The sequence below is a fragment of the Natrix helvetica genome (assembly GCF_964273705.1).
Source record: "Natrix helvetica genome assembly, chromosome: 1".
NCBI lineage: Eukaryota > Metazoa > Chordata > Lepidosauria > Squamata > Natricidae > Natrix > Natrix helvetica.
In genome coordinates, this window is record NC_138548.1 from 146,803,792 (window position 1) to 146,822,131 (window position 18,340).

The following is an 18,340-nucleotide window of genomic DNA, read 5'->3' on the forward strand; positions in this document are numbered from 1 at the left end:
AATAGTGTTTACCACCAACATTAATACCACCTGTAAATTTACAAATGTTGAATCTACGCTTGTTTTATCTTTTATTCCCTTAACTATTTTAAGCTCTATCATGAAGAAACCCTGACAGTTAGATAGTTTTCATTCTAGATAAAAGTCTGCTTTGAAGTTGAAGTATTTTCTCTGAAAATTGTTCAGAAGTTTAATGTCTAAGATCAGCCATTTTTTAAACTATGGACTCTCCCCCTTTCTCCTTCAAACATATGCAAACAATAGGCCCAAAACGTTTTCCAAAATAAGTAATTTCTAATCCAGCTAGGATTATGCAGCCATAAAAAGGATATCCAAATTCACCGATTTATATTGGATAGTTTGGTTTTCACTGTTGACATATTTAAACCAGAAAATACTTGGTATATATTGATTCTAGCAGATGCATTGTTTCAACTTTTATCTTCATGCTGCCATATTGAATAACATCCCAAAGAATTCCTAACTGGAACTGTTTTACAAAATATTCAAAGAACATACTTAAAAATATAATATCTTCTACAGGTAGTCCTTAACATATGATCAAAATTGAGCCCAAAATTTATATTGCTATGTGAGACATCTGTTAAGTGAATTATGCTCCTCTTTATGACCTGTCTTGCCACAGTTTTAAACTGAATCATGGCAGTTGTTACGTTTTTGTTAACCGAATCTGGCTTCCCCATTGAGTTTGCTTGTCAGGGCACAATAGGGGATCACATGACCCCAGGACACGGCAAGCATCATAAATGTAAGTCAGTTACCAACTGTCTGAATTTTGATCACATGACCATGGGGATACTGAAATGGTTGTAGTGTGAAAAATGGTCATAAGTCACTTTTTAGTGATGTTGTAACTTTGAGCAGTCACTAAATGAACTGTTGTAAGCCAAGGACTACCTGCTAAAGTCATACTTAGTAACATTGCAAAAGGTTTATACAAAAATGTTAATATAACCTGACTGGACTAATGTATTTGAAATCTGTCAGATACCTTCACCTAGATTTAGAATAGTTCAAGAAAGATTATCAAACTCTGATTCACTCAACTGAGGCAGAAACAGGATTTTAGTCATTACATATTTGGTGTTGACATTCACTAATATTTCTTTCCAAACCAATTTTTTTTGGTATCTTAACTACATGCCATTGACCTAAATAATGATTTATAAAGTTCTTTTAAAAACTAGATTAGAAAAGCAGATGAAAACTGACTAAATCTAAATTTATTTTTATCTATTTAAATAATAAATTAGTTGTTATTGTTAATATCAACATGAATATCCCTTAATGATAGTTACATTATGAATAAGGATTTGTAATAGGAAAAGGCTGAATAAAGTATCAATGTGCTATTTACATTCTGTTAATGCAACTGAAAGATCAGATTTTATATTTCTGGTTAGTGTCCACAGAAGGCTATCCAAATTAGAATATATTGGTAATCGTATCATATCATATAGTACACAGAGATCCAAAGGTCCTGAGTTTATATGAAGAGGCCAAATTCCACATGTAATTGTTTGACATTTGATGTTTCTTTTTTCTTTGCTTCAAGAAAATACAGTCACTATATAGTCCTTCAGGTGTTGTTGAATCTAGTTTCCATCAGTCCTACAGAAAACAGCTAGTGCTAAAAGTGTAATTGGAACTGTAACACATAATCCAGGACATCCAAAAGGCCAGAGGGAGAAAAGCATTACAGAATATCGGGTGAATTATTATCAAGGAGTTCACAGAAGTATATATTTCTCTTTATTTGTCACAGCAGTTATAGTTTCTTGACAGACAGCATAATACTCACTGAACCAATATAAAGTATGTCTTCATTTTCCAGGTCTGGATGTTGATGGAATATACAGAGTCAGCGGCAATCTGGCAACGATACAGAAGTTACGATTTGTTGTCAATCAAGGTAAGTGATTCCTTTGCCCCACGATGTTTTGTTTAGTACTTATCAGTCTGAAATGACAATACAATGGATTTTAGAAGCTCTGGTGCATTAATGGTACAGAATGATGAGTGGCATTTTAAAAAAAGAGAGGAGAAGAAGTGAACAGATACAGTCCATATCTAAGAATAGTTTGGAAGAGAGGAGAGAGATGCAATAATCAAATTTTATAGAAAAAGAAAGATTAAAAAAAGGCAAACCGAGACCTGGGCTTTTCGGAGATAAAATACTGATAAAGATAAAGAGCCATAATGGTGCAATGGTTAGAATGCAGTATTGCAGGCTAACTATGCCCATTGCCAGGAGTTCGATCCGCACTGATTCAAGGTTGATTCATCCTTCCATCCTTCTGAGGTCTATAAAATGAGGACCCAGATCGTTGGAGGCAATAGGCTGACTCTGTAAACCGCTTAGATAGGGCTGTAAAGCACTGTGAAGTGGTATATAAGTCTGAGTGCTATTGCTATGTTGTAGGCTCAACTGCAAAGTGTAAAGAGGTCTGGACATGAAAGGATTGTCAGAATTAGGAGAAGAACAAGGGCAATTAGAAATAGTGAGATGGGGAAAAATTACAAAAAAATAGTCAAGATAAATGTAAGCTTTTTGTGACTTCACTAAAAATAAATCTGTTATTCTTACACATATGTACAAACTCAGCAAGACTAAAAAAACAGATGTACTTGATCTTCCATGTATGTACAAACCAATTGTAGATAATAAGAAAACAGATTTTTAAGGATTTAATTAATGGTCCTGCAGACTCACATAGATCCCAACTAACCATTATGTAAAAGGTTCTGCTAGATATGAAATGATCATTTGACCTGAAAGAAAAGCATCTTTGACAAAAAATGCAGTAGCACACTGATTTAATGAAAGATTTTTTTTATTGAAGTCCAGATGTTTAAAGAGAGTGACTGGTAAATGTTATTGGGTAACCTTCCTAATTAAAAGGCAAAGGACTTTAGCATTGGAATATACTAATACCACTGGTGTTACCATTTGTATGGGATAAAATGGAAGCATTAGAATACAATTAAGAGATGGAAGGTTTAAATAATTCTAAGTATTTTTTGTTATTAAATCCTTAGGTATAGTTCAACTTAAAGGCAAAAGACCAATTAAATAATAGGAAAAGGAGCAACATGTATACGAGTATAAAATTATATTTATTACAGTCTCATAGAATCTCTGCTATGTCATTTCATTTCATTTAGATCCTTCACCTTAAATAAATAAATTTCTCCAATATGCTACACTTTGGGTATCTGAGATTAGACTTCCCATCATACCTAATCATTGTGGTCATTGAGAGCACTGAACCAGTGTAGGTTGACACAAAACATATTTCCCGAAATAAGTGTTTCTTTCATTGCTTTATATTCAGAATAAAATAATACTTGTCATTCTAATTCATTCAGTGGAGACAAGGACCAGAATATCCCAAGATGCCTAAGACAAAAACCAGTTGTATCTTGTCTATGGAGATTCTCAGTCATCCAGGTCATAGGTGTCCCATAGGTGCTTTTTCAAGAGGCAACTGGACTCTCTGATTATTTTTTTTTGAAGCTTCTTCAGCTCTGACTGGATGATGGGAAATGGAAATATCTATACTCCTTGCAGACAGCTGGTCATTTGCATTCTTTTAGCAAGTTGGTAAGGTCACCTAGAGGTTTACCTGTATCATCAGGGTCACCTGAGTAGTGCAAATGGGTGTGGAACCTTCTTGAAAGTGTTGAAAGGACTGTGTTGTAGACTGAAGATAGGTAATGTCATATCTCTCCCCCTCTGTTAAGGGAGTGCTATTCAATTTTGATATAGATGGCCTCTTTGACCCCTCTTTCAAATCAGTGGTCCTCTCTGTCCAAAATGTGGACTTTGCTGACTTCAAAAGAATGGTCTTTGTCTTTTAAAAGAATATGGACTGCTGAATCTAGTCCTGATGGGTTTGTTCTCCTATGTTGTGCCATGCATTTAAGAAATGGTTGCTTTGTTTCCCCAATGTACAGATCTGTACATGACTCAATGCATTGTATTGTACATACCACGTTGCTCAGTTTGTGCCTGTTTTATCCTTGGGGTGGACAAGCTTCTACCTTAGTTTATTCTTGGGTTTGAAGTGTACATGTATGTTGTGTTGGCTGAAGATCCTGCTGATCTTTTCTAATGTTTCTGCAACATATGGAATGGCAAAATTGTTTTTTTATTATTCTCTTAATTGTCTGTAAGAGACTATGTATTTATTATTCCTTCCTACAATATACTGTACATGCATATACATACCTATGCATACCTATGCATACATATACATATACATATACATATACATATACATATACATATACATATACATATACATATACATATACATATACATACACATACACGTTCTTTAAAATATGTTTCAAGTATGTATGGAAAAGTCAATGAAATCACTTCTATTTATTTGATCGTTTCTTATGATTATTGCTATGACTGTTTCATATTTGACAACAGTGGCTATAAGACAGTCAATACATTAGTTTTCTGTATACATAGAAAGTCACTGATGCTATTCTTTTAAAAAAATCTCAGTGGCACCATCATGTTTTATATATTTTCTCTATTCAAAATAAAAAATATCTTGATTACAAGATATCAATATTACAATATATTTTAATACTGTGTGCAGTTATTTATTCATGGCAGCTAAAGTGATCCAGATATATACGATGCCTAAAAAGAATCTTAGTGACAATATTTTAAGTGCAATAAATGTTTTAAAGCAAAATGTCAGTAATAGTGACTTTGAATATGAATATCCATATGAGTTGAGATACCAGTATGTGTGTGTGTGTGTGTATGTGTGTACACACACACACACACACACACACACACACTGAGGAAAGCAAGCATAACATGCATAGACTATTGAAAAATAGAAATATTTTGGAAAATATTCAAAGAATGGTAGTAGATGAGAAGAAAAGTGAAATGGGAAAAATTAGAGGAACTGGAATTGAAATAATTATTCATTTATGTTGTTTCATCAGCAATGATATTTAGCCTATATACAAACTGTGTGATTGACCATTGGGGAAAAATAGGATTCATATCAGCTCATGCCTATGCTATTGAATATTATATTGAAAAAAATCAAGAACAATTGGGAAGGAAGGCTAAGGGGTGCAATTTCACCAAGTGAATGGGCTTGTTTTTAAAAATTGAGGACAACAAATGTATTCTACAGCTTGTATTGGATTGGGAATATACTGATTGCTGCCATTTATTTGGTAAGCTAGTTATTAGATTTTTTAATACCCAACCCTCCTACCCCAAAATTGCCTTCAAGGAGCCAATAAAAAAGAATAAAACACAAAACAATTTAATTAAAATGCAATTAAAATATAATTCAATAATTACAAACCAAAAACTTAAAATAACTATTTTATAATGTTAAAACATGGTTTAAAACTTTTACAATGCTAAATTAAAAAGATACCACTTGGCATTCTTTGTTGAGGGCATAAATTTCAGGCTAATCAGAACTCCAAAATAAATCAGTTTTGGTTCTTCATTTACCATATTTAGAGACTGCCTGCGTCCCTCATAGAGTGACTCTGGGGGTGTATACATAGATATAAAAATATAAAAGCTATAGATAAATATATAATAAAAAAAGTTAAAAACAAGAGTAAAATAATTAAAATGCAGGATTAAAATGCAGGGGAAGGGCTTGGAAATGATTTAAGAGTGAACATTCTCCCATATAAATGGCAAGCAGGCATTTGGTTAAATCGGTCTCACTCTTGTAGGTCTTCTTATCTGGGCAGGCCCATAATAACAGCCAGATAATCAAGGCTTAAATAACAGGACATTAAAATGTGAAATGAATATTTTACTATAATTCTGGCAAATGACAATAAGTTAGGTATTAATAGAAATGTGATTAGGTCTCAATGTAATATTCCGGTTAGCTACATGCTGTTCCAAATCCTCAGGAATTTGTATAGAGTGTATTCTAATAGATTAGTTGTGTTGCAACAAAGATATGACCAGTTTTGCCATTGACTCAGAAAGTGTTGCTATTTGCCTAACTGCGCAGGTGCAGTGTTGTTCACCCCCTCTGATTTCAGTGCAAGGTCTCCTTGACTTGCCTGCCAATCTAAGAATATAATTTGGGCCAGTCACTCTCTCTCAGACCAACCCACCTCACAAGGTTGTTGTTGTGGGGAAAACAGGAAGAGGAAGGTGCGCTAGATATGTTTGCTACCTTGAAATTTTTGTAAAAATGATTAAGGCAGGATACAAATATAAATAAATAAGTAAAGAAATAAGCAAGTAAGTAGGTAAATAAGTAAGTGAACCACAAGGAGCTGTAATAGGCTAACTTTTATAGCCACCAAATCAGCATTAACTACCCCACTGAATTCTCTGATTGTACTAGTGCCAGATCTTCCTAAAATGGTTTATCCCATAAGGTCATGAAATTTTCCATTTTCATCTAAAATATTTTCTAGATAGCTGTCCCCCTTTTTTGCAACCTAGTAGTAAGAATATTTATTTATTTTATTTCCTCAAGCGTTAATTAGATAACAGATATGTATAAACATTATTATGCATACATGAAATGAATACAAGGGAATATTAGGATAGGCACGCTGGTGCGCTTCTTATGCACACCCCTTAAAGACCTCTTAGGAATGGGGTGAGGTCGACAGTAGATAGTCTAAGGTTAAATAGGTTCACGTTCTTCTTAGAATTGGATTTATTCTCAATAGGGAACTAAACTTCAGGCCAGTCTGTGCTACATGGACACGGTGGCTAAAAGAGACAATAAGTCTGAGCCCCTGATGGTGAAGGTGAGTCCATTTCTTTGATACGCTAACTAGGAGTTTATTGGGGTCATTAGTTTCTCAGCTTCTATGTACATTATTTATAGTTTTGCTAGCTGATTTTACACAGTCTTGAATTGATAGTCACCCCAAGTCACATATTAAGATGGTGGCCATATTAAATAAATAAATACATTATCCTGGCAGTGTACCTAATGCAATATTAAAGAAGGAGGCAGGTCTGCCTAAAGTAGAAGAAAGTACATGAATTTATGTCCCACTGCTCAAAGTTTGTTTGTGAGTTTTCTTCCCAGAAGGTTCTTTGCATGGTGGACAATGAGAAATCAAGATATTTTTAACTGGATATTTTTGCAAAAAAAAAAAAAAAACCCCACAACACTAGAGAAAGAACATTCTGATGATAGGCTATGAATCCTTTTTCTGTATTTCGGCAATATTCTAGAGATTGGATCAATCTGTCCTAAGTAGTCAAGATGCTTAAACTAAATAATTACTCCTAAATTCCCGAGAGCACTCACATTAGCACATTTCCATATCCTACAGCTCTTCTTCAAGAAAAATAAATTTAAAAAATAAACAAATCCCTTATGAACTAAGGGGTTTGTGAGCTTGTGAGAAGAATCCATTGAATCTGTAACTCTTTTCCTGTCATACTGCCTCCTGTAAGGATGTAAGGACTCACTTTATAACTCCCTAGTTGGCAAACTATCCAGAAAATTCTGGTGTATTTTATGTACAGTTGTTTGTCACACTTGTAAGTTTTTCTTTCTTTCAATTTTGCTATATTCTGTTACCCTGTCTATAAAACTCAACATGCCCCTATCACTTTAATGACCTAATTATAATTTTATGTTGCATTCATTTAGATTTGAAATAGGAACTGTTTGAATATTTTAATGATTTTGTTATCCCACAGATAACAAAATGTGGGTCACCATTACCACTTGGAGATTCCACAAGGCAGATTCCAAAAGGATTCCCAGATTGCAAACGTAGTTTGCTTGTTTTCATTTACTCTACATCTGAAACCTTTGTCTCCAAACCTTCTCTGGGATAGTGCTTACAAATGAAGGTAGAGATACCTTGAAAGATTTCTATACTATATAGGTTTCCAGTGGAATCTGATTTCTAATAAATAAATGAGTATTTTACAGTGGTGGGATTTGAATTTTTTTACTACCAGTTCTGTGGGTGTGGCTTGGTGGCGTGGTGTGGCTTTGTAGTTGTGGCTTTGTGGGCGTGGCAGAGGAAGGATGCTGCAAAATCCCCAATCCCTCTCCACTCCATTAATCTGCTTTCCAGCTCCGTTCTCCTGTTCAGGGCAGCAAAAGAAGATCAGCTGGGAGGCTGGGAGGCAGCAGGGGGAGGGCCAGCCTATTTGCCGGTTCTCTGAACTACTCAAAATTTCTGCTACCAGTTCTCCAGAACTTGTCAGAACTGGCTGAATACCACCTCTACTTTATAAGTCCATTAGATAAATGATTAATTGATACCAGTAATAGGTATAATCTATGAAAACATAAGTAATTGTCTTTAGTGTTAAATTTTCCAAGATGGACCATGGTATCTTGAGGGGTGAGGGAGTGAATAGACAGGAGGCGCCAAAGAAATAGGAAGTATTTGAAATCTGAGTTCATATGTGTCATGTTTTCACAAATCTTAGAACTACTTAAAAACAGTGTTTATTATTAAGTGTTGGTTAACATGTAAAATTAATGAAATATTAATTGCCTGCATATCAAATTCTTTACTACAAAATATTTAGCATGACTAAAGAAACCTGACCTTGAATATCCTCCCTTGCCTTAAAACTGTAATATATATATATATATATATATATATATATATATATATATATATATATATATATATATATATATATATATATATATATATATATATATATATATATATATATATATATATATATATATATATATATATATATATATATATATATGCTGTTTATAGTCAATTGTCACATTTGCGGTATTTATATACATTCATCAGGAAAAAAACTTTGGGTTGTTGGTTTTTGTTTTTTTTAAGAAAAAAGACAGTGTTTATTATCTACAAAGAACATGATGCCTTCCTTAAAAACAAAAAGATTATTATTAGAACTGGGAGATTTTAAAAGAGAATGGCAGATCTTTATAAAGCAATAGGCCACCTGGTATTAATAATAGCCGATTTTATTTTCCACAGTAATTAGTGATAAAATAAAATTATTCCAGGAGGGTCCAGCATCTAATATAACATGCAAATACAAACTGTAGCCATAACAAAATAAAGTAATATGAGAATTACAAATACTTTGGTGAACTGAGAATATTTATTAACAAAACGATTTAATAGTAAAGAAATAACTGCTTGATAAATTGTTACAAAGTAAAAATTACAATAAAACTGTCTTGATCCATGCTTTGCAGGAGTACCATTACTGTCTGTGCAGTTGTTTAATAAGGATTTAATTGGAAAGATAAGTGAATGCACATTTAAAAGTATTGTTAATTTGCTTTATAATCACCCAATCCTTCACAGTATTGACAGCCCCAGACACAAACCCTTCTCTCTTTTATAAGTACTATTTCCATGTGTACATAATAAATTCTGAATCTGTAATTGAATTTTTTTTAAAATCTGTAATGGAAATGCTGACATACCTTGAGCTTTGGATATATCCTTTTCTACAGGTAGCATGCAAATATTGTGCCCAGTTAGAGGCACCTAAAGGGGATTGTTTGCCTGTAAATTGAAGCATGCATCCACAGTTATTCATGATACAGCCATGCACCTGTCCACCCCTAGCATTGGATTTTATATATGAAAATATTTTGGCATAAACAAGTAATAAATAACAGATCCACCTGATTAGCTGACTGCTTTTGTGTTCCCCCAACCCACCTCACCTTAACCCCTCAGGCCACTGAAAATAAACAAAGCTTTGTATCAGGACAGGCAATATCAAGCTTCAGAACCACAGAAGCACTTGCAAGAAGCTAATGGCCCATTTTTCTAGATTTTGGAAAGAATGTTCTTATAGATTCTCACAGAAAATTGACTAGAGCCAAATATAATTGGCATCTATTGTTAAGGAGAAAAGCTTAAATCATGGGGGTTAACTCTCAGGAAAGACCAAAAGTTTTCCTTTGAAATCAGGTCAGTGAAAATGAGTTGAATATTTGTTTTATAAAAGAGAGGAGGAGGAGGAGATCCTGCAGTTTTGACTGTCCAACCTCTCAATATGACAGATACACAGAGGGGCTTCAGTTCTTTTGACAATTAACAAAAGCTGTGGAGTTGAGAGGTTTGGGATCATAATGCCCAGATAGAAGTTCTCTGAAATCTTAATGGCCAAATGGTTGCAGCAGCCAAAAAAGCCTAAGCAATCCTAAGCTGCAGTAACAGAGGGCTAGAATCAATATCACATGGCATATTTTTGCTGCTTTATAAAGCCTTAATAAGACCAGCCTTAAAATACTGCATCCAGTTTTGGTCACCATTTTATGTCTAATCTAGTGGGGGGGGGGGGAGACTTGATATCAGTGTTCAAATATTTGAGGGGCTGCCATAAAGAAGAGAGGGGTCAACCTATTCTTCAACCAATGGAAGGCAAGACAAGAAACAATAGATGGAAACTAATTAAGGAGAGAACTAACCGAGAACTAAGTAGAAATTTCCTAACAATGAGAACAATTAACCAGTGGAACAGCTTGCCTTCAGAAGTTGTGTGTACTCCATCACTGGAGGCTTTTTAGAAGAGATTGGACGGTCATTTATCTGGAATGGTATAGGGTCTGCTGCTTGAGCAGAGGGTTGGACTAGATGACCTCCAAGGTCTCTTCCAACTCCATTATTCTATTAAGTCTGCAATGCTTTTACTGTGTAGCATGATAACTAGAATGTAATATATCTAAAGAAGCTAGGGGAATCCTCTTTGATAGTTGACATTTATTTCTTCTTTCTCTCTGCAACCCCCCCTCTTTCTTTTGGGAACCTATATGGATATTAGTGTAGCCAATTAAGATGTATATTATTGTGAGATGTTGAACAGATTTCCCCTGTTCAACACCAGACTGCTTCATGAATATTTTACAAGAGCTTTTTATGAAAGCATTGATTATGGCATGTAGACTTTTGGTGTGTTCTTTTCTGCTTTTATTTCTTTTCCTTAAAAAAAAGAAAAAGAAAAATCTCATTGGACTAGGTCACTTTGTATAGGACGTTCTGATGGAAAGCAATTAATGTATACATTTGGTGCTGTTGTACTGTTTGGGGGACAGGAGACTAGCACAGGCACTGAGTCTACACGAGAAGAATCCTTGGAGAAAATGCTTTCCATGCTGAGAACGGGAAGAGTATCAATAGCTGAAGACCTTGCTTCATCACAAAGCTGGACCATGAGAATAAATTTGTTTCTCTTGCTGGCCACTGCCCTTGTCACTTGAGTTTTTCCCATGGCAAATCCTAGTCCAAGTGCTCCATAAAGAGGTCAATTACTTGGTCTCTAGATGTTGGAGTACCACTGGTGGATTGGTTTCTCATCTGATTGAAATACAGCAGCTGCTATGCCTCATGCAGAAAATAATAATAATAACTGTCTGCTTTAAACTGATTCTTAATTGTTGTTGTATAGGGCAAAGTTGGGTGCTATGCCATCAGGCCAGCCCATCGCTTCTTGCAGGCTGAAGGTAAAAAAATATATTGGTGGAGGATCTTCTATATCTCTTCTGTATCTCACCAGAATCAATGAATAAACTCCTAATGACAAACGGTGAAAACTGTGTGATGTTGTACAATTTGTTCAAAAGACTTAGCAAAGCATCACAAAATGATGGTAATATCTATCAGAGGCAATGGGTTTGCAGCAGTAGGAAAGGGGTCGGTGATATCTTATGGGTCTTAACGCCCATCTGGATTTAATATGCTCCGATTCTTTTCGACAGGCATTTCGCTGATTGTTTGCAAAGATACCCAAGAAGATGGTGTAGGATCTCCTGCTTGGGTGTGGAAGGTTGGACTAGGTGACCTATAAGGTCCCTTCCAACTCTGCTATTTCTGATACTAGCAGTTGGTGGGGACTGCTGAAATATATGGCAGGATTAAATTCTGTTTCATGTATCTTAAATCATGTATATTTACAGATCTGCTTCATGTACTGTGGCAAAATGACCATGGGATCAAAATGACCCACAGGAAGGCAAGTTGGTTTTATTGTGAAGTTATGCACAACCAAATATCTATGGAGATTTTAACAATTGTAGGAGAAAAGCAGGATGCTGAAGAAGTTATTGATACATCCCTTTATCTACCTGTTCTTTAACTGTTTGCTCTATCAGTGGGATGCCTGTGAATCTTCCATGGGAATTTGTGAGAACCTTTGCAAGGATAACAAGGATTTTTGAGTGGGGTGAGGTGGGCAGATGAATTCAAATAATACTTAATAGGGAAATGGAACTATTCAAAAGATCAATAGGTAAAAATTGTCAGTGTTTCCAACATGGTGAATACAAGTGTCATCATAAAACCATTTGCTGAGCAGTCATTTTTAAAAAAAAACAAAACACCAAGGAGAATAATTCTTTGTGCTATATTCTTTCCTGCTTGCCCTATGCTGTACATGAAACAGTGATACAATCACATAATACCTTAGATGTATATACTTATCTATTTGTCTAGCTTTCTATCTGATCTGACTTGCCACCTTTCTTTTCAAAATGCCAAATATCCAAAATGATAATTTGGGGTGCATGCATTTGTGTGTCTCTTTGTGTGTGTGTTTATCACATCATTAAAGTGTCACATATATAGGGTATTTCAAACATATTTCAAGACAGTTGACTGCTATTTGTGTAATTAATTATTGAATTAGTTACAATTGTATTCATTTATTTGTCTAAAAGTATATAGAATAATAATCCATTTCCTAAAAGTGTTTTAAGTTGTTTTGCAAATCAACAGTTTGAGAGAAGTATTAAATCAGATATTTTTGGCTTCCAAAGAGAACTAAAATGTATTAATTCAGAGTTTCAACATGGGGGATATTGCTGTTTTTCTTCAATGTTCTGTATCAGTAAGACATTTCATTTGCCAATACCTGTTTCTTTTTTTTTCTTTTTTTTCAAAAAGTTTTATTGGTTTTTTAAAACATTTATAAGGAAAAGGGTAAGTGGAATGGTTACAAATTTTGGCAGTTGCAAGTTTGGCAGACACCCCCTCCCTCCAAACTCATAGGTTACATCTAAATATCAAACATTAATACATAATCATAAAAAATCAGCATATTAATTCTAGAAAAAATAGTTTTCAATCAATTTATATAGTTATGATATATAGTCTAGATATAATTTCATTATTACTTTCGGTCTGTTTATAACATTGTGGTTTTCTTATTCATTTTTGTGATCTGAGCTTTCTTGGTGTTGCCCCTTCACCCCCCGCTGGCAGAGCTCCGGCCCCTCCCGTGTCCTGTGTGACCATTGTGGTGTCTTCTGTTTTTTCTAGGTTCGCTTTATTTTTTTCCATAAAGGCCTGTGCCTCTATGGGTGTGTTGATTCTGATTCTTGTCTCCTCCCAGAATATCAGCATACCTTCAGGCATCAACCATCTAAACCACACCCCCTTCTGGTATAGTTTATTCGCCAATTGTGAATAGTTTTTCCTTTTCTCCCTAATTTTTTGGGGGATCTGCTTCAGAATGGTTATCTCCCTGTCATGGTATGTCAGTGTTTGCCCCCTTTGTACACCCAGAATTTCATCTCTTGTGCTTTTCCTAAGGAATTTAATATGAACCTCCCTGGGTACATTGTGTGTTCTGGCATATGCTGAATTCACTCTATAAACCAGATCTATCTCCCATTCCATCTGCTGTTTATCTTTGTGTATGTATTCAGCTAGAATATTAGTCATAATGTCCCTTATGTTTTCCCCATCTGCTTCTATTACATTTTGAAATCTAAGATAAAAGGACATTCTCTCAAACTCTGTTTTCATTTGTTGGATATCAAGTTCTTTGTTTCCCTTCTGTAAGGCCTCTACCCCCCCTCTTGCCTCCGCCACCCCACCCTCCACAAGGTCCAGTCTCTGTGAGTTCTTATAAATTTGAACTTGATTCTCTTTAATTTCATCTTTCATTTCCCTTAGCTGTTTCTTGATTTCCTCCTGGCCCTGTAAAATTTGTTGAAGCATTTGTTGAAGGTCCATCTCTGTAGTCTTAGGTTGCATCAGTTCTGTTATCTTTGACTGTGTGGCTGGACTGGATGTTGCAGATGTTGGAGCAGAAGTGGCAAAGCCAGGTTTTCCAGGAGGTGGTCTTTTTGGAGACATGGTTTATAAAACAAAGAGATCAGTCAGTGTAGAAACTGGGCAGCTGGAGAAGTAGAGCAGGCAGGCGAATCCAGAAGGCAGAGGATCCAAGCAGGTGGGAGTTTCTTTAGTCACTCTAGCAATAGATGAAAGTTTTTTCTCCAAAGAGTTCAGGAAATAACAATCCACAAGAGATTCCTCTGGGTGACTCGGCGACAAAGACCGGAAGCCTGAATTTTAAAGGTGGAGTCAGGTTTCACAGTTCATGAAGACAACGGAAGTGTGCCATCTTGCCCTGCCAGCTATGGGCTCAAAGGCATAGAAAAAAATTTAAAAGTTCAAAAAGTTCTCAGGTCATCAATAAGTTCTGGAACTAAGTCCCATGAAAAGCACTTTTACTGGGGTGAGGCATCGTTAGTTGGCTCTCCCCCCTCCTCCTTCCCCTGGGGGCGAGAGCAGAATTTTAACAAGCCCGTTGTCCAAGGGGGGGGAATCCCCCTCCCCTCTAGCCGCTCCTCAAAGAGTAAATCCGAAAGGTTAACTTTTAAAATTACTGAAAAGTCTATCAATTCAAAAGTAAGGGGATGAAGAGAGGAAGCATCTCACCGCACTGCCGCTGCTTCCTTCAGTTTTGCATTCTCCGATCGGCATGGGGCGAGACGCAGGCGCATCCTCCAAAACTGCTCCCCGGTGCCTGGAGCAAAGCGGAAAAGCCCCCACCAGCCGCCGCCGGTGCCAGAGCCTTCCGCGAGCCGCTCCTTCGGCAGGGCGCCTCTTCGGGGCGTCCTGTGCCCCCCTGAAGACGGGGGAAGCCCACCGAAGAGCGGGAGCGGGCAAAGTCCTTGCCCGTCGCCGTAGCCGCCGGAACCGGAAGTCGCCAATACCTGTTTCTTGCAAGGTCTTCTTACAAGGCCTTCCTGCTGAAAGCTCACTTTTGATTATTTTTGAGCGGATTTCATTCTCTCACACACATACTTTTAGAACCATAGCCCCTATGCTAGATTTGCAAAAATCCAGATATAGGAAACATCCTTTGCTGCCATCCAGTTGGATCTCTGGAGTTTTATAGCCTGAACCTGTAGCCTTACACTTTGCAACTCAATCATACTGTACTTCACTTTGGAAATGGCTGATTTGTGAGATCAGTTCAGAATAGTTTGCATTCTGCAACATATTTCCATAGTTTTATTGGAGTAAAGAAAACAAAATGGCAAAAGGTCAGCCATAGACCATTTATAATTTGTGCATACAAGCAGTACAAAACAAAACAGGGCTCACCGTTCAGCATTGAAATCTGGCAAGTATGAAACGGACCTAGTTAAGAAACAAGTAGTTTATTGCTGTGGTTGAGCTAGTAAGTAACAGTTAAAGGGAGCCTTGGATTCAAGTCTTCTGCGCATGAAGGCATTTTATATACAGATTTCACACTTCAGTGAATGCTGAGTTTTATTCTAATCTCCTCCACAAAGCATGAGAAAAGTGAACTCTTCAGAGAGCAAAAAGTCAAGTGTTTCCATCTCAAACTCTCACTTCCTCTTCTATCTCACACTCATCCACACACATCTCATTACCCTTGAAAACCAGACATACTGTCCAATTTCAAGTATTGACCTGATACTGTGCAAATATGGCTCAAATCTGTGATCATCATTTTTGGCACTTAGGATCACATTGGAAGGTGACCAACTGCTCAAGATTGGCAGCTAATTTGCATATCTGTTAATGCCAATAAAATTTGCATTAATTTACAATATGTTTACTTTTTTAATATTTTCATAACTTTGCTGAGTGCCCATTTCAAAACTGCAAACATACAGCTTGAACAAATGCTCAGTCTCTTTGTTGCTAAAGTTATCAAGTGACACCAATAGACACATATATGTACATACATTAATATATATATATATATATATATATATATATATATATATATATATATATATATATATATATATATATATATATATATATATATATATATATATATATATAAACATATGCATGCAAATATACATGGGCACACATGCATGCACATACACGATCTTATCATTTGAAAACCTCTCCTCTCCCAAAAAAAAAAAAGGGGGGGGATACTGTTTTGTACTTTAGTGCATTGAAATCGGTGGAAACTGCAAGCACATTAGTTGAGCAGAAGAATGGCTTTTTACTTATACTACAATGCAATAATAATTGTAGGTATTTTGCCTACCTAAATGAAGCTGCCTTTCTAATGGTCCCTTTATTTTCATGCAAAGCCTCTTGCCTTTGATCCTTTCTAATAAAGTTGCTACATTTTAAATATGTTATTCTCCATTTTGTAACTGAGTTATATTTTCCAGCAATTTCTGGGGAGCTTCAGAAAATCTAACTGCTCAAAATACAGTCATGTTTATCTGTAAGGCTTAAGAGAAACATTCACAGGTACAGGTAATCCTCAACCTATGACCACAATTAAGTCCAAAATTTCATTAAGTGAATTTTGCTCCATTTTGCGATCTTTCTTCCCATGTTTGTTAAGTTAATCACTGCAACTGTTAAGTTAGTAACACGATTGTTAAGTGAATCTGGCTTCCCCATTGACTTTGCTTGGCAGACGTTTGCAAAAAGCAACCGCATGACCATGAGACACTGTAACCATTATAAATATGAGTCAATTGCCAAGCATCTGAATTTTGATGATGTGGGGATGCTGCAACAGTCGTTAAGGGTGAAAAACAGTCGCAAGTCACTTTTTTCAGTGTCGTTGTAACTTTCACCAGTCACTGAATGACTGCTGTAAGTCAAGGACTACCTGTACTTGTAAACCAAAATCTAGATACACAAGAGATTTTTCTCATGCTATGAAGAATGAAAATTGTAAATGAGATTCATAGAACAATATGGATGTCCAAGAAAATTCCAATAAATAGGAGGATTGTGGTTATTCTCATGTTTATTTTTAAATGACAATAATATTGGGTTAAATTCCAAGTGGATAACTAGGATATTTTAATCCTAAAGAGCCCAAAAAGTTTGAAGTGCCATTATGCTAACAAAGAAAGTCATTTGTTGAGAGAGAATCATGTACTGTTGAAGATATCCTTTGCAGAAAAGAATTGGTAAAAATATATCTGTGACATTGCAGAACTAGAACTTTAAATATGTCAATCAGAGGTGGGTTGCTCCCGGTTAGGCCCGGATCGGGCGAACCGGTAGTAGCGGAAGTGGGAAGCTCTGCCCATCCACCTGCGGAAGCACACGTGGGAGCATTCCCAAACCGGTAGTAAAAAAATTAGTAACCCACCACTGATGTCAATTATTTGTTTCTGGTGAAGCAGGACACAGAAGATACCAATTTAATTCAGGAATGCTTCTTTTTGTATGATGTTTAATGCAGATTCTGCTTTAGATTCTCAGCAAGCCTCTTCCTGACATTGCTCATCCTGTCTTCACTTTCTTATGCACTTTAGGTGTCTTGATCTGATCCAGATTTGGCCTCTGTTTAGTAGCAATCTGGTTGACAATGATTCTTTAAGTCAGGAGACATTTTTCACCCCCCTGAATTGCATTGATGCTGGCAATCCGAACTGAAACATGGAGGGTCTTCGAAATCTGTTGCCTTTGATTAGCATAGTGTTGAAAAGCAAATGTATTTCAGATGACTGCAAATTGAAGGCCTATGGAACCTCACAAAGACTACCTAGATTTTCCAGGATATAATAATAAAGTGGAACCATGTGTGAGAGGGTGGTGATCAATGAGACAATGAAGGAATTAAATGAGAGGATTTTATCAGGGGAAAAAGCTGGGCAGGAAGAATAAGCAAGAATCTTTGTATGAGCAGCAGAAAAGTGAATAGCAATAACAATAGCAATAGCACTTAGACTTATACACCGTTATAATGCTTTACAGCCCTTTCTAAGTGGTTTTACAGAGTCAGCCTATTGCCCCAACAATCTGGGTCCTCGTTTTACTCACCTCAGAAGGATGGAAGGCTGAGTCAACCCATAAGGATCAAACTGCTGGCAGTGTGCAGAGTCAGCCTGCAATACTGCATTCATAATTATAGATATAATTACATATCTAACCACTGCAGCACCATGGCTCTTGTTGGAAAGCATGCAGCGATATCTATAGAACTCCTGGCTCCTGCCTTTACCTGAATACCTCTATAGGATATACGTGGCATTCTTAATATGTTCCTAATTTACCTTCCCCCCCCCCCTCCCTAGAAATTAAGGTTGAAATTTCC

General features: G+C 36.2%; 1 protein-coding gene across 2 annotated transcripts in view; it reads left to right on the top strand.

The window, feature by feature from the left end:
* The window catches only part of ARHGAP15 (Rho GTPase activating protein 15), a 466,785-nt gene that overhangs the window by 312,691 nt on the left and 135,754 nt on the right, over nucleotides 1–18,340 (top strand). For both annotated transcript variants that reach the window (XM_081935112.1, XM_081935113.1), the window contains one exon: nucleotides 1,856–1,933. In XM_081935112.1, the coding sequence (XP_081791238.1) occupies nucleotides 1,856–1,933 (78 nt within the window). The remainder of the gene's footprint in view (nucleotides 1–1,855; nucleotides 1,934–18,340) is intronic.